This window comes from Pleurodeles waltl, chromosome 3_2 (assembly GCF_031143425.1).
Source record: "Pleurodeles waltl isolate 20211129_DDA chromosome 3_2, aPleWal1.hap1.20221129, whole genome shotgun sequence".
In the NCBI taxonomy this organism is placed as follows: domain Eukaryota; kingdom Metazoa; phylum Chordata; class Amphibia; order Caudata; family Salamandridae; genus Pleurodeles; species Pleurodeles waltl.
In genome coordinates, this window is record NC_090441.1 from 153,840,100 (window position 1) to 153,857,990 (window position 17,891).

A 17,891-nucleotide genomic window follows, 5' to 3' on the forward strand; every position below is an offset into this window, starting at 1 on the left:
AATGTGAGCCTACTAATGGAGCCATGATAAATTATTCAAACTTAGCAATTCCCATACCCTTTGTTGGCAATCTGACGCTGGTCAATTTGTCCACGACTGGGCCCAAAGTCTCCTTTAGAGCAATAGTGGTTATTGTGACACACAGTATATCCTGTTTTACTCTAATATAGATTGCAATTAGAAATAAGTGGATCTTGAAAGTTGTTATCTTAACCTTTGCAAAAGACACAAAAATATCACTCTGCTACCCAATGAAATTTGCTAATTTACTGTTAGCTGCAGATAACTTTGTAGGATTGTTGTCCAAATATATTGTGCATACAAGATTGTGTATTTTATTTTATTTGGGGTTTCTGTAAAGCACTGCATTGCATCATGTGGTAGTACTGGACCACTTTGGATGTGGGTACATGTAACAAAAGGTTCATGTGTGGAGTTAGGAGTGAATCATCCAAACCAGTGAAAGCCAAATGTCTACCAGCATGTGTCCTCAACAACTATGTGGAGGTGTGAGATTAAATCCTCAGATCCTTCATTAATGTCTTTTGAGGTCTGGAATAATGAGGCAGCAGCTGGGTTTAGGCATCTGACTGGCCCATCTGGTAAAAAATGGTTTGATTTTTTTAAAAATTAGATCCTACTTCACTGTGGGATAACCAGGTGACTCTTTTCTGTCCCCAGTCGGACCTTGCACATTTGAATATACCAAGCTGAAGACGGCCGATCACTTCTGGACAGATCCTTCTGCTGATGAGCTAGTGCAGCGGCACAGGATCCACGGTGCACACAGCCGGCAGGACTCCTCGCCCAGCAAGCGGCCTGCTTTAGGGGTATGTATCCTTTGTTTGGACACTGTTTATGATAGGGTTATCCATAAGTAGTCCTTGATTGTTATGAATTGCTTTAACTCAGCTATTGCCTTACAGTCCATCAGTGGAGTTCAGATTCAAAGATATGGCTAATGTAGAATAATGTTTTACTTTTCCTCTGTAAAAGCTAACACATGAGTGGAGCTTCTGAGCTATTTGGGCATCATGGGGTAGGAGGAGAAAGAGAGAAATAGACACACTTGATTTCTGTGCCTGCTGGTGCAGCTGGGGTTGGGTTGCACTGCAGGGGTGTTAATATATAAAGATAAGGGGAAACCTTTAGTAGTAATATTGTTTTGACTGTTTTTTGATCTTTTGACAATCTCTGCATTTCTAACATGGTCTGATGAAACTCTGGCCCTCATTACAAGATTGGCGGTAATGACCGCCTACCACCACGGCGACGGCCGCCAACATACCGCCGCCGTGGCTACCATCCGGCAACGCGCATTATGACCGCCGGCGATATACCACCAGAAATCCGGCGGAACACCGCCGATGGTCATGACGGCGGTCAGTGGTAAGGCGGCGCTGCTGACAGCAGCACCGCCACGCCAGCAAAACACCGGCGACCGTATCATGAGCAATGAGACAGCCTGGCGGTGATCTGCTGGTGGGCGCTGCTGCTGTCCGCAGCGCCGCGGACCCTCTCCAGCCGGAGGACCCCCTGCAAGCAGGTAAGTCGGGTTCTCCGACTGGAGAGGGGGTGTTGTGTGTATGGAGGTGGGTGGGTGTATGTTTTGGGATGCGTGCATGCAGGTGTGAGTCAATGCATGCATGAATGAGTGATTGTGAGTGTTGTGTGTTGATGCATGTGTGTGTCAAGGTCTGTTGGTGTATGTTGTGGCATGTGAGTATGTATGTGTGCATGCGTGGGTGGTGGTGGGTATGCATGTGTGCATGTGTGTATATGGGTGCGCGTGTCGGTGTGTATATGTGCGGGGGGCAGGAGCGGGTGGGGGAGGACTCTGGGTAGGGGGTGGGGCCCGGGGGAGACCCCTATCAGTGCCAGGGAACAGATTCCCTGGCACTGATAGTGCCTACCGCCATGGCAGTACAGAAACCACGGAAACCATGGCAGTAGGCCGGGTCGTAATCCCGAGGGTGGGAATGTGATGGCTGCCAGGCTTGAGACCGAAGTCTCCAGCCCAGCAGCCGTTACCATCCTGGCGGACGGTGTGTGAAAACTGCGGTTTTGGATGGCGGTAACCGCCATTGTCCAATTCCCGATTTTTTTACCGTCGGACTATTGGCGCTATTACCGCCGCTTTAACACCGACCTCCAGGGTTGTAATGAGGGCCTCTGTGTCTTCCTAGAGCTGAAAAGCTATATAAACTTTGTAACATATGTCAGGTGTACTCTGTGTTATTAGTGTTTCTTACTTAGTATGGACAACTACCTTCAGAATTATACTACTATGTTCTGAGATTTGCATTACTTTCAACGTGTTAGGTTAATTAACTGCAACATGAGAAATCCCCTTTATAATTATAGAGTTCACCTATAGAGTTCACCTAACAACAAGCAATCACATCTCCACCTACATAGATGCCGTAGTACCATATGTTCCTCTTTAGGAAATGTTATCAAAGCTCATGATCCTCAACTGATGACTCCTGAAAATAGTGTTCAAAAGAGTAAATGATTGAATGATAAAAATACTTCTCTGTATCAAGTTGTCTTTCATTAACTTTTCAAGATAATGATAGTTTGCAAAATTTCAAAAACTCCAACGTCAAGGTTCTGGCTACATCACACAACTATGGGGGTTATTCTAACTTTGGAGGAGGTGTTAATCCGTCCCAAAAGTGACGGAAAAGTGACGGATTTACCACCAGCCGTATTACGAGTCCATTATATCCTATGGAACTCGTAATACGGCTGGTGGTATATCCGTCACTTTTGGGACGGATTAACACTCCTCCAAAGTTAGAATAACCCCCTATGTATCTTGAGTGCCTCCAAAGATACTCTGGACCACAAGGAACCTATAAGAGTTCATGATTTCAACGAACATTGCAAGCTTCATGAGAGTCCTCTGGCTTTATGGGACATGTAGCCTTTCTTGGCTATACTCATACGTCTCACACAGTGTGTCCAGTGGAAAAATGAAGCCACTTTCCAGTTAGCGCTGACACTCTGTGCACACAGTCAACATTTTCTGCATCTGAAAGCTCCTTTCTTCAGAGAGTTTGAAGTACTTTGGGGAATATTTATACTTTTTGGTGTAAAATTGCACTAATGCAGTTTTGCACCAAAAAGTTTTGCACTGGCTTGCACCATTCCTGAGCACCAGCCGGGCACCATATTTATGGAATGGTGCAAGCCGGTGCAAAGGGTGGGATAGTGTAAAAAAAAAATTATGTTAGCCGGGTGGGGGTGGCGGTATGGGAGAAGGGGGTTTTGCACCAAAAAATGATAGGCAGGTTAGAGTAAAAAAAAAAGAGTCTATCCAGCCTAGCGTCATTTTCTGATGCAAAACCATCCATACCACATGACTCCTGTCATAGAGTATTTTTTTGCATGGGAACGCCTACCTTGCATCTCATTGACGCAAGGTAGGTTTCGACGTCCAAAAAATGACTTTAACTCCATAACTTTGGCGCTAGATGGGTCTAGCGCCAAAGTGTAAATTTGGAGTTAGTTTTGCACTGAATTTGTGTAAAAAAAAAGACACAAATTTGGTGCAAAACAAGTATAAATATGCCCCTTTGTGCCTTCAGCAGGATCAACATAGAGTTAGGTGTGGACAGACGAACACAGCACTAAACAGAAACACATATACAGCTCCTTCTTGAATGTAGAGAAAGATTGTACTGATCGAGAACCCCAGAACTTATGGCCTGGAATAGCCAATCCAATCTCCTGCACATTTTGAGTTTTGAAGGAGCCACTCCGGTCTAAGAGGGTCCATGAACACTGTGTGATCAGTTAATGCAGAATCCAAGTCTCTGTAGCATCTTCTGAGGTGGTCAGTCGAGAATGTGTATGACCCTATGACAGAAGGCCACATTCATAAGGTATGCGGATCACTGACAAGAAGAAGGGGACTGACTAGTGTCACTCTAGCAGAGGATCTGTGGCTATCAAAAAGGTGCTGGTGAGTTACCTCCCCCCATAAAGACAACTGATTTTGAAGAGGAGGAAAAGATAATTGTTGGTCTTTTTTGCTTATGCAGGGTCATCCCCAATCTTTTTGCCTCCTGCCTCCTATTTTGTCTGACCTGTTGCTGTTGGTTCTTTAGCTCTGAGCACTTTACCACTGCTAACCAGTGATAAAGTGCATATGTTCTCGGTGTAAATTGTAATGTTGATTGGTTTATCCATGATTGGCATATTTGATTTACTAGTAAGTCCCTAGTAAGGTGCACTAGAGGTGCCAGGGCCTGTAAATCAAATGCTACTAGGGGGCCTGCAGCACTGGTTGTGCCACCCACATAAGTAGCCCTGTAATCATGTCTCAAACCTGCCACTGCAGTATCTGTGTGTGCAGTTTTAACTGTAAATTCGACTTGCCAAGTGTACCCACTTGCCAGGCCTAAACCTTCCCTTTTCTTACATGTCAGACACCCCTAAGGAAGGCCCTAGGTATCCCCAAGGGCAGGGTGCAGTGTATGGTTAAGGTAGGACATATAGTAATGTGGTTTATATGTCCTGACAGTGAAATATTGTTAAATTCGTTTTTCACTGTTGCAAGGCCTGTCTCTCTCATAGGATAATACGGGGGCTACCTTTAAATATGATTAAAGCGTAGATTCCCCTAGAGAGTAGATGGACATGTGGAGTTTGGGGTCCCTGAACTCACAATTTAAAAATATATCTTTTAGTAAAGTTGATTTTGAGATTGTGCGTTTGAAAATGCCACTTTTAGAAAGTGAGCATTTTCTTGCTTGAACCATTCTGTGGCTCTGCCTTGTTTGTGGATTCCCTGTCTGGGTCAGTGTGACAGTTGGGTTGTTTTTCATCTCACACTAGACAGTGACACAAAGGGAGCTGGGGTGTAACCTGCATTTCCTGATTAGCCATCTCTGCTAGGAGGGAGGGGCGGAGTGGTCACTCTCATCTGAAAGGACTGTGCCTGCCTCTGACAATGCCGGCTCCAACCCCCTGGTGTGTGTCTGAGGCCTTGCCTGGGCAAGGCAGGATTTCACAAGTAGGTGTGAGTCCCCTTTGAAGAAAGGTGACTTCAAAGACTAAAATGGGTATAAGAAGGGCACCCAAATCTACAGACTTTAGAAACACTTCTGGAACCAAGAGGAACCTCTGCCTGGAGAAGAGCTGATAGCTGAGGAAGAAGTGCTGCCCTGCCTGTGACTGTGCTTTGTGGAGCTTTCCTGCAGTGCTGCTTCTGCCAGAGTAAGATGGCAAAGACTGGACTTTGTGTGCCTTCCATCTTGTGAAGAAATCTCCAAGGGCTTGATTTAGAGCTTGCCTCCTGTTGTTTGAAGTCTCAGGGACAGCAAAGACTTCTCTCTGCCAGCACCTGGAGTCTCTGGAGAGACTCCTGCTCTGACAAGTGGTGCCCTATCCAGTCCCTGGGCCCTTGAAAGGAAAGCTGGTGGAAATCCAAGGAAATCGACTCCGGACGAGTCCGGACCGACGCCGCTGCTGAATCCGGTGACGCCGTCTGCACCCGACGCCGTGACCTACGCTGGAATGCGACGCTCTTCGCAGGCCCGACGCCGCTGCAGCCCCGCTGAAGTCTGCGACTCCGTGGAAGTCGCCGCACCACGTCATGACCGACGCCGCTCGAAGTGCACGGATTCAACATTTCGCACAGACGCCGCGATCCCCGACTTCGCGCATCACGGCTTGTTTTCACTCTTCACCAAAGGTACCTTACTTGGGGGTCTACACGACTCCGTGTCCGGCGCCGCTGGTGTCGGCTTGTTGGGAACGACTCCGTCACGACGCCGTGTTAACATCTCATCGAAGCATTTTTGTTTCTAAGCGCTATTTTTGAGTTTAATCTTTAAAAATTCATAACTTGACTTGTGTATGTCGGATTTTTGTCGTTTTGGTCTTGTTTTGTTTAGATAAATATTTCCTATTTTTCTAAACTGGTGTTGTGTCATTTTGTGGTGTTTTTCATTAAGTTACTGTGTGTGTTGGTACAAATACTTTATACCTAGCGCTCTGAAGTTAAGCCTACTGCTCTGCCAAGCTACCAAGGGGGTAAGCAGGGGTTAGCTGAGGGTGATTCTCTTTTACCCTGACTAGAGTGAGGGTCCTTGCTTGAACAGGGGGTAACCTGACTGTCAACCAAAGACCCCATTTCTAACATTGGTGATCAGCGGTTGGGATTTGGACTTGTATTTGTACTTGACATACAGTAATTAAGTGTACACTACTATTTTGAGTGCAGACCACTACGTGACCACATACTACTTGTTTGGTGATCTTTTGCTTTTTCTCTTAAGGACTCCTTTTTGTTCTACTTCCATGATTTTGCTGATCCCTTGACGGATTCTTTTTACTTCATTGGGAACTTATTTTCTGCCTTTGGAACTTTGCACTTGTGACCATCATGCCTCAATCTGGAGATGCAACAGCTGGAGCTGTGTTTGAAATAGAGAAACTGAAGGAGTACTCAGTTGCTCAATTGAAACAGTTCCTTAAAGATCTTGACTGTCCCACTGAGAGCTCCACCAGGGAGGGGGAGCTGCAAAAGGCACAGAGGGCCTGGGAGACAGTCAAGGAGGCTGGAGGGCACACAGAGGAGGAGAATGTGGGTGGGGAAGTGCAGAGGATACACAGTGGTGTAGTGGAGGTACCTGTTACGCCTGGGGGGAGGGTCCCCTGGAGGGGTAGCAGGGTGTCATCCAAGGGTCTGACTCCTGAAGAGTTACAGGACAGACAGGCAGAAAGGGCTCGCTGGTTGAAGTTCAAGGAGTTGAGGATGCAAAGGGAGAAGGAGTTGGAAGAAAGGAGGAGGGACTTAGAGATCAAAAAGAAGATTTGTGCTTATGAGCTTAAAATGAAGGAGCTGGAAGTCATAAGGGCTGAGTCCAGCTGGAATGGTGGCAGCAACAATTTTATATCCAGTGCTGCTGAAGAAGTGCACATGCCCAGAGATGTGGTGCCCTACTTGAGGGAGGTAGTTAGCACACGCCAGGAGGTTCAGGGGTATGAGGTAGCTCCAGTGATGCACAGGGTCCCTGAGGTGGATTGGGGAACTGGCATGGGGAGTCATATTCCTACTGGTGGGAAGGACACTCTACTGACTCTAGGTGAGAGTGACAGGGAGAGGGGTTCCCCCCAGGTAAAAGTCCTGGTTATAGAGTATGAAGACATCCCAGAAGAGAGTGGGTTGAGTGTCAGGGACAGTCAGGTACTGTCTCACCAGTCTCAGGAGGGTGATGTGGGGTGCTTTTTCAAAGCAGAGTCACTGGATGGTTGGGTGAAGGCTACTTTGGTTAATTCATGTGAGGGGCTGAGCGATGTAATTGCTGGAGAGCATATGTCTAGTCCTTATTTTCCAGAGCTACGACAACACCAGGTGGAGTGTGAGTTCTCTGACCCCAGGGAGCTTACAATGGAGGCAGAGTTCTGGGTGAGTACCAGAGAGTCTGAAGAGGCATTTGGGGGTGCTCCTGAGAGGAGTGGTCTAGGTAGTTCCCAACCAGGTGAGGTAGGGAAGGATTGTAGTGTCCCAGGTAGGTCCCAGTGTAGTGGGATGGGTGAGGGACCCCATGTCCAGTCTCAGAGGAGAGGGAATGGGGATGGGTTGAGGCCCAAGGTGCCCGAGATCCGGTCCCAGGTCCTGGAGGGTTCCATGAGGGAACACCAGGAGGGGAGCCTAGCCTGTAACATAGGGCCATCTGTTGAGGGAGACCCCACAGTGTCAGGAGAACTTGGGGGGGGCGGCTGTAGCCAGCGTCCCACCAGTTCAGGTGTCTGGCAGTACCACTCCTAGTGAGGGGGTGCAGAAGTCCAGACAGAGGGTTGAGAGGGGGTTGCGGACCCCAGTGGAGAACCTGGAGGGTCAGGGGTCAGTTCTGAGAGCAGAGCCCCCCATGAATGACCTTGGTAAGACCATTTCTGGGTTGGGGGTAATCCAGACTCTGTCAAATGGGCAGAGGTCAGGAGACCTGCGCCAGCCAGACTCTTGTGTGGCCCTTGGGGATGGTGTGTCCCTTAAGGGGGGTAAGTGTGCCCCCCTAGAAGTCCTGGTGTGCCAGGCAATGGTTCAACTGCAGGGTGGTGACTCTGGGTTGAATGATCAGGTTCAGGGGGTAAACTCTGACCTGATGGGGGGTAGGTGTGCTCCCAAGGACGTCCTGCTGCGCCAGGCAGTGGTTCAACTGCAGGGTGGTGACTCTGGGTTGGATGACCAGATTCAGAGGGTAAACTCTGACCTGGTGGGGGGTAGGCATGCCCCCCAGAAAGTCGTGGGTTGCCAGGCGGTGGTCCAGTCTGTGGGTACAGACCCTGGACTGGAGGATCAGGTTCAGGGTGTCCCCCCTGACCTGGACGAAGGGGCTACTGCTAACAGTGCCCATCCCATGTTGTCTTCTGAGGGGGCCACTCCTAGTTGGGGGGTGCAGGACCCCAGAAGGGAGGGCAGGGGAAGGAAAGCCTCACCCCTGGTCCAACCTGAAGGTACAGACCCCAGGTTGGCGGACCAGTTGCAGGTTAACAGCCCTGCACTGGTGGAAGAATTGTGCAGGACTGCTTCTACAAGCACCCTGACAGTTTTTGACTCTGGGGGTGCCGCTTCTGCAGGGAGGGTACAGAGCCCCAGAGGAGAGGACCAGGGTCAGGTTGTCATCCCTGACCTGGTGGAAGAGAGAGTGGTCAAAGGGTGCCAGGCACCTGGGGCTACCGCCCCCCCACTCTCCGCAGTCACAGTGGTTGGAGAGGCCTGAGGTCGGGCTCTCATCCCTGACAGTTGTCCGGGGCCACCGTGGCTTGCTGTCCTGGTGGACAGAGTTGCCCCGGGGGGGGGGGGACAAGAGTCACACCCCAGGGGTGGAGTGGGCAACACCACTGTGTTGGCCCTGGTGGTACTATCTGCCCATTGGGATACATCTGTGAGCAAAGTAAAGTTAGGTGCTGCACAGATGGTGTCTGCAGATGTGGAGAAGGGTTCCCCATGGGTTAGCTTAGTGGGCCCTGAGAGTATGAACAGAGGGATCCAACTGGAGTCAGGAAGGCGTAGAACTGGAACATGTCCCTGCTGTTGTGGGCCTGGGTCCTTGTTCTATCGCCCCAATCAGGGAAGTACATCAAGGTATTGATTGTTCTCCCCTGGCTTTAAGCTGATAGGGGGTCGTGTTGGACTTCTTTGCTTATGCAGGGTCATCCCCAATCTTTTTGCCTCCTGCCTCCTATTTTGTCTGACCTGTTGCTGTTGTTTTTTTTAGCTCTGAGCACTTTACCACTGCTAACCAGTGATAAAGTGCATATGTTCTCTGTGTAAATTGTAATGTTGATTGGTTTATCCATGATTGGGATATTTGATTTACTAGTAAGTCCCTAGTAAGGTGCACTAGAGGTGCCAGGGCTTGTAAATCAAATGCTACTAGTGGGCCTGCAGCACTGGTTGTGCCACCCACATAAGTAGCCCTGTAATCATGTCTCAAACCTGCCACTGCAGTGTCTGTGTGTGCAGTTTTAACTGTAAATTCGACTTGCCAAGTGTACCCACTTGCCAGGCCTAAACCTTCCCTTTTCTTACATGTCAGACACCCCTAAGGTAGGCCCTAGGTAGCCCCAAGGGCAGGGTGCAGTGTATGGTTAAGGTAGGACATATAGTAATGTGGTTTATATGTCCTGACAGTGAAATATTGTTATATTCGTTTTTCACTGTTGCAAGGCCTGTCCCTCTCATAGGATAATACGGGGGCTACCTTTAAATATGATTAAAGCGTAGATTCCCCTAGAGAGTAGTTGGACATGTGGAGTTTGGGGTCCCTGAACTCACAATTTAAAAATACATCTTTTAGTAAAGTTGATTTTGAGATTGTGCGTTTGAAAATGCCACTTTTAGAAAGTGAGCATTTTCTTGCTTAAACCATTTTGTGGCTCTGCCTTGTTTGTGGATTCCCTGTCTGGGTCAGTTTGACAGTTGGGTTGTTTTTCATCTCACACTAGACAGTGACACAAAGGGGGCTGGGGTGTAACCTGCATTTCCTGATTAGCCATCTCTGCTAGGAGGGAGGGGTGGAGTGGTCACTCTCATCTGAAAGGACAGTGCCTGCCTCTGACAATGCCGGCTCCAACCCCCTGGTGTGTGTCTGAGGCCTTGCCTGGGCAAGGCAGGATTTCACAAGTAGGTGTGAGTCCCCTTTGAAGAAAGGTGACTTCAAAGACTAAAATGGGTATAAGAAGGGCACCCAAATCTACAGACTTTAGAAACACTTCTGGAACCAAGAGGAACCTCTGCCTGGAGAAGAGCTGATAGCTGAGGAAGAAGTGCTGCCCTGCCTGTGACTGTGCTTTGTGGAGCTTTCCTGCAGTGCTGCTTCTGCCAGAGTAAGAGGGCAAAGACTGGACTTTGTGTGCCTTCCATCTTGTGAAGAGATCTCCAAGGGCTTGATTTAGAGCTTGCCTCCTGTTGTTTGAAGTCTCAGGGACAGCAAAGACTTCTCTCTGCCAGCACCTGGAGTCTCTGGAGAGACTCCTGCTCTGACAAGTGGTGCCCTATCCAGTCCCTGGGCCCTTGAAAGGAAAGCTGGTGGAAATCCAAGGAAATCGACTCCGGACCAATGGCGCTGCTGAATCCGGTGACGCCGCCTGCACCCGACGCCGTGACCTTCGCTGGTACGCGACGCTCTTCGCAGGCCCGACGCTGCTGCAGCCCCGCTGAAGTCCGTAACTCCGTGGAAGTTGCCGCACCACGTCGTGACAGATGCTGCTTGAAGTGCACGGATTCAACGTTTCGCACAGATGCCGCGATCCCCGACTTGGCGCATCGGCTTGTTTTCACTCTTCACCAAAGGTACTGTACTTGGGGGTCTACACGACTCCGTGTCCGGCGCCGCTGGTGTCGGCTTGTTGGGAACGACTCCGTCACGACGCCGTGTTAACATCTCATCGAAGCATTTTTGTTTCTAAGCGCTATTTTTTAGTTTAATCTTTAAAAATTCATAACTTGACTTGTGTATGTCAGATTTTTGTCGTTTTGGTCTAGTTTTGTTTAGATAAATATTTCCTAATTTACTAAACTGGTGTTGTGTCATTTTGTGGTGTTTTTCATTAAGTTACTGTGTGTGTTGGTACGAATACTTTACACCTAGCGCTCTGAAGTTAAGCCTACTGCTGTGCCAAGCTACCAAGGGGGTAAGCAGGGGTTAGCTGAGGGTGATTCTCTTTTAACCTGACTAGAGTGAGGGTCCTTGCTTGAACAGGGGGCAAGCTGACTGTCAACCAAAGACCCCATTTCTAACAATAATGTAAATATGCACTGCAGTGTTGAACTCCTTCAGCCCGAGATTATAGCTCTCAGGTCTAATGTCAACATGTACATGACACCTCTGGCTAACCTCATCAGATCCCATAGAATCAACATCATCTCCTATAGCTCACATTCGTCCTCTCCGATGGCACTCTCACCACCAAGACAAACTTCAAAGTATGTATGATCAGCGTGACCAATTGGATGTAGGAAAACTGCATCAATCTCAACACAGACAAAACTGAAGTGCTGATCTTTGGGAATAAGAGCTCACCTTGTGCCTCCACGTGGTGGCCTGCCGAGCTCGGACCTACACCCACCCCAGCTGACCACACTAGGAACCTAGGCTTCATTGTGGACACAAGCCTCACCATGAAGTCCCACGTCAACGCTGTTACCTCCTTATGCTTCCACATACTCTACAATCTTCCAGTGGCTCCCACTGTACACCAGACATACCTTCACGTAGGTCCTAATCACAACCAGATTGGACTACTGCAATGCCCTGTACACCGGCATCCCAACCCATCTTCTTCACAGACTTCAAACCATCCCAAACGCCACCACCGTTTTCGGCCTCGACCTCCAGCGCCAAACCCACACCACATCACTCCTGTCCCAGCCAGAAGCACTGCCAGTTCAAACACACGCATTCAAGTTACTACACGACACGGGCCCGCATGCCTCAATCACCGACTTCATTTCAACCAAACCACTAGACAAATTCACTCAGCATCACTCTCACTTTGCACATACACCCCACATCCACAGAAGCATAACTGGAGGTCAATCATTCTCCTACCAAGCCACGAAATCCTGGAACAACCTCACACAACACATCAGGGCCCACTCCTTACTTCTTGAATTGCGCAAGAAGCTGAAGCCCTGGGTTTTCAAATAGTCTTCTTGCGGGACCAACAAGACTGCCTGTACTCGGGGTCAGCTTCACCACACACCTACTCTCACCTACTCAGTGACTGGATACTCTCAAGGGTGACAAGCAGTGCTCAGCAATTCCACCTTACCTTACCTTACATGACAACAACCCCCCAGTGAGTGTGCACAAGTCAACCTCCAGTCAGTGTGCACGATTGTTGAGCTCACCGATGGTAAACCGGGAATACTGAACTAGGCAACTACAAGATTTTGGGAGCATATTTATACTCTGTTTGCGCCGAATTTGCATCATTTTTTTAAACGCAAATCTGGCTCAAACTTAACTCCATATTTATATTTTGGCGCTAGACATGTCTAGCACCAAAATATTAGAGTTAAAGTCATTTTTTGCCTGCGGAAAACTACCTTGCGTCAATGAGATGCAAGGTACGCGTTCCCGGGCAAAAACTGACTCTAAGGCCCATATTTATACTCTGTTTGCATCGAATTAGCGTCATTTTTTTTATGCTAATTCGACGCAAACCTAACTCCATATTTATACTTTGGCGCTAGACCCGTCTAGCGCCAAAGTTATGGAGTTAGCGCCATTTTTTACAGTGAAAACCTACCTTGCGTCAATGAGATGCAAGGTAGGCGTTCCCGGGCAAAAAAATGCCTCAAAGGCCCTAGCGCCTTATTTATCCTCCCGTGCAAAAATCACACACAGGAGGAGGGGGGCCTTAAATAATGACGCTAAGCCTGCTGAGCACCATTGTTTAACGCCTGGGTATGGGCAGGCGTTAGGGGACCTGTAGGCAGGGAAATTGCCCACAGTTGCCCTTCCCTGTCTCCAGGGACACCCCCACCCACACCAGGAGGTCACCCACGGATGGGGGACCCATCCGAAGGTAAGTCCGGGTAGCTATTTTTTTTTTCTGTCCAACGCCGCTCGGGGCCCTGACTTGGGTGCTGGCCCCAATGGCCATGCTCAGGGGACATTCGTCCCCTGGCATGGCCATTGGGGTGGTGGGCATGGCTCCTGTCTTTACTAAGACAGGAGACATGTCCATGGGGGCTTGTGCACCAGAAAATGGCGCTACCCTGATTAAAGGCAATTTTAGCGCCATATTTTGGTGCACAAGCCCCGGTTCCCCCTACGCCTCTTAGCGTCCTTTCCAAGGACACTAACAGGGCCTTAGCGCCGGCTAGTGCCATTCCTTAAATATGGCGCCCGGCCGGCGTCTAGGAATGGTGCTAGTCGGCACTATATTTTTGCTGCAAACCTGCACTAACGCCTAATTTATCCTCCTGGGCAAAAATCAGACACGGGAGGGGGGAAGGGGTCAAAAAATGGTGCAAAGCTTACTTTGCACCATTTTTTAATGCCTGGGTCAGGGCAGACGTTAGGGGACCTGTGGGCCTGTTTCCATGGTGGAACACCATGGAATAAGCCCACAGGTGCCGGCCCCAGGGACACCCCCACCTACACCAGAGGGACAGTGGAGGATGGGGGACCCCTTCCCAGGTAAGTGTAGGTAAGTAAAGGTATTTTTTTTCTTTTTAAAGTGCCCATAGGGGCCCTGAAATGGGCCCCACTACATGGCACTGGGTGCACTGGCCATGCCCAGTGGCCAGGTCCCCTGCGCTGGCCATTGGGAAGGTGGGCATGACTCCTGTCTTTTCTAAGACAGGAGTCATGTGGTATGGATGGTTTTGCATCAGAAAATGACTCCAGGCAGGTTAAAGTCATTTTTTTTACTCTAGCCTGCCTAACGTCATTTTTTGGTGCAAAACCCCCTTCTTCCATACCGCCAGCCTCACCCAACTAACGTCATTTTTTTTTTTCACGCTAGCCAACCCTCTGTACCGGCTTGCACCATTCCATAAATATGGTGCCCGGCTGGTGCACAGAAATGGTGCAAGCTGGTGCTAAACCTTTTGGTGCAAAACTGTGTTAGTGCAGTTTTGCACCAAAAAGTATAAATCAGGGCTAAATGTCTCCTGCACCAGAATTATAGTATTCTCAAACTCTGGACCCAATAATTTAGGGCCCTGCAACACTGGACCCAAAGCCTTCAGAGGAGCAGCTAGGGCTGCTCCTGGGCCCATCCCACACCTTCATGCTTCAGTATGATGATGCCCTCGCGCTACCCCCTGCCGCCTTCCAACTCCAACAACTAGAAATGTGTACCGAGTTGGGCCTGTTGTATCCTTTGGAATGAAGAAAAACATGCTGAATTGAAACTTGGTAATACCAGGACCACATGTTATTCCCTATTGAGGAAAAAAAGCGTGTAATCCCCATAACTCAAGGGTGAACCAGTCAGTATCATACATTCCAGGCCAGTGTCTGTATCTCCCCACAGAGGGGACTTGGACTTGGGACTTGGAATAACAGCTGTCACGTCAAGTGCAGCCAAAATGAATACTCACTGCCACCAGTGTGACAAAAGATTGTGTGAGGCACGGGGCAGCACATACCCACTTCGTATGTGATGTTCTGTTATCTTGGCCCTATATCACCAGGACACTACTGGAAGCAAAATCTCCTGGTGGAAGTGACACGTGGGTCAAACTAGCACCAGCGGAGTGAAATTTTGCACCAACAATAACACTAACCAATCAGAGCAAGAATCTCCATCAACAGGCGCGAATGTGCATCCTTGCTTGTCAGTCACTGGTAAGAATGCTTTTTCAACCTGTTAGATCAAATCTGGTACAAAAGTTCACCCCATCGGGCAGTGTTTTTATTTGCTCGTAAGAAGATCGACCTCTCCATCCCCTCATTCAACACACAATATTTTCACAAAACTACAAAACATACCAAATAGCACATAGGAAGAAACGTACTTATGCTACATGCCAGATGTGTCCTTTAATGGCCCCTGAAATTATCGAAGTAACGTAAAGAAAGCCCACAGTTAGACACTGAGGTGCGCAGCCCTCAGGGCTTGTCTGAGATACACAGTGGTGTTTAAGAAGTGTGGAGAGACGGAGGCTGGGAGACTCCAGGCCAGAGTCAGTGATTCACTCTGTGTGTGCTGTAGACTTAACATCCTGTATTAAAAGGATCTCACCACACCCCTGGCAAGCACCGAGTATCCATCTGAAAGGCTGCTTCAGAGTCCTGCAGGGAAACAATATCCAAAGGCAAGCTTTGGCATCAGAAAGCAATAAAGCTTGTGTACATATTGGGCAAGCCCTGGAGGTGTGAATGAAGGCCCTCAAGAAGATAAATGCTGGTATGGCACTAGGAACTCGTTGTCGGTCACTGTGGTTCAATGACCCACGCAATATATACACAAGAAGGGTGCAAGAAAATACCCCCTGCTCCTTGTGAAAGGGCAGAATGTAGTCACAGTGATGTTAGGCATTTATTAAAGTGGGCTGACCCATCGCCCCAAGCTGTTTGCAAAACAAAGCAAGACAAATATGAATGACACAACCAGAGACAAATGGAAGAGGAGGGCTGGCTGAAAGCCCCCATTAGCAAGTATATCATACAAGTAATTCTAAGGTCTTGATAACCCCTGACCTCATAATCTAACTTCAATCCATTTCCTTATTTGTTTGGATGGCGATTTCACCTTATGGCTGACAATGCAGCCATATGACCTTAGACAAGGACACAGCTCATGAATCGATTATGCTTTTTTCAATATCAACTACACATGAGAAGAGGGATATAAAAAATACCATTCTATCACTCTTCGGGTATGGATCAGATAGTTAGTCCCTTTAGCTAAAATGACTTAATACAGTTTCCTTTTGTTTTCACCACATGAAAGTCTGTCTTCAAATTGTAAACACAATTAAAAAAAAAACACATCTATAAGCAGACTCTCAATAAAGGAGACAGAGCGGTTTGCCTGGAATTAATTTATTTTTTATTTTGTAACATTTGTAAAGCGCATATTCCCCCTCTCAGGCACCTTGGCCCTACAATCCCAGAATTGAATTTAGTGAGAATGCCAGGATTCAGATGTAGGTCTCTGATTGATGGAGATTCCCATTAAGTCAGGACAGGATTATTAGCTGCCTAGTATCGAAGAGCACAGCACGCGGTGGCAATCTTCATGGCCGGACTGAAAACCCAAACCAGTCCTGACAAGCTTTCTCAGACCAACCCCAATAGGGTACATAGCAAGTGAACCTGGTCACTACAATGGGGCTTGTGTGTGTGTGGGGGGGAGTTCTCCTCCCACCCCAAGAAAATTTGGAAAACAAATAACAAAAACGGTGCATTCTATAACACATTTTTCATTATATTTTTAATTGTATCCATCTTTGAACAATAATATATGATAACCTTACAGAGCACCAGGATACGTGATGACGCAGAAATGAAGGTTTTACATTTATTAGCGCTTAAACGTAGTGCTGCAATAATCAAGTGTGACTTTAACCGAACTAATAAAGATTGTACGGGGACAAATGTGCCCTCAGAGTAGTTTGCCAACATTTATAGGCGTGCTTTATATAACGTGATGTATTAGAATTGCACAAATCTGACATAATCGTAAACGTGTGCTATGATTTGCTTGTTTGAAATGTTTTAGCTTAGCATAACTTTAGTGGAGGCTTCGGCCTAGTTGCCTGGTCTCACGGTTTAGATGCTCGTGTTTTTCCAATGTGCTAATAAACGTGTATTTCTGCTTGAAGCTGTACTTTTCCACTGAGATCGTTCACATGCTTATCTATAAGGTTTCGTGCCAGCTTGGCATCTTCTTCTTTGCTCCAAGGTCAATCTGCAGGTGCTGACAATGGAAGCTCTGAAAGTGAGTTAATTGGCATAAAATGTTGCAACTTACGTACCCGTCTCCAAGGATAATGTATGCCTAGGTAGAAGCTTGAGAACTGTTGTTTTTGATTGGACAATTTGAAGCCAACCTATGAACCCTCCAATGGAAGACCCTACTGGATTTGAACTGTTGTCTATTTAAACCAGGTGCACAAGAAGAAAGCAGCCATTACGAGCCATTTTGCACCCTTTACAGCCATTACCCGCCTTTAGCCATTTTGCAGGACATTGCAGCCATAATGGCCCATCTTGCCGACTTCGTCATTTTGCCATCTTCTACGTTGCCAATTGATGTCCGATGCAATTTTGAATGAGACTTTGATGCTTTCTCTAATCGAGAGAAAGAGACTTTAAATAATTCTTGCCCTAGAGACTTTAACTTTGAACTGTCCCTTTGCATGAAGTAGTAGTTTATCTTGCCGCCGTGAGGCAATTGCCCCGTCCACTTTGCCCCGTCCCATGCTTATCGAGAAACCGGCACCTGTGAGACGAAGACTTCCTTGAATGCTGATTGTAATTGGTAAATATGAAAGGAAATTGTACAATTGCATTGTGTTTCTTTTAGGTAACCAACTGCTGATTTTGATAAGAGCCCTAGCTAGGAGTTTTCTAAATTAATGTTGCTAAATTGTTTTTGCATGAAGTCCCACATGCAGATGCTAATTCGAGGTTAGATGAGGAATCATTGGTGCACGATGCAATTTGAGACCTTGTTATGCTGACTAATGTATTCAATTAGCTCACTACAGATTATAGTTTTAGTGGTTTGCGTTGCTATTATCGAATGTATTGTTATTCAAATACTGCATAGATTGCATCTTTTCCGCCGTTATGGACAGCTATTAATGTTCATTTACATATATCAATTGGTGTTGAGACACATCTACATTGTGCTAGCTTTGTTAATATAGGGAAATAAATTCATTAACTTTGAATAAACTGGTG

The 17,891-nt window shown here is 47.6% G+C and overlaps 1 protein-coding gene across 2 annotated transcripts in view; it reads left to right on the forward strand.

Annotated features, from left to right (window-relative positions):
* Positions 1–17,891, forward strand: part of SGSM2 (small G protein signaling modulator 2) — a 761,725-nt gene that overhangs the window by 470,622 nt on the left and 273,212 nt on the right. For both annotated transcript variants that reach the window (XM_069227030.1, XM_069227029.1), the window contains exon 6: positions 682–830. In XM_069227030.1, the coding sequence (XP_069083131.1) occupies positions 682–830 (149 nt within the window). The remainder of the gene's footprint in view (positions 1–681; positions 831–17,891) is intronic.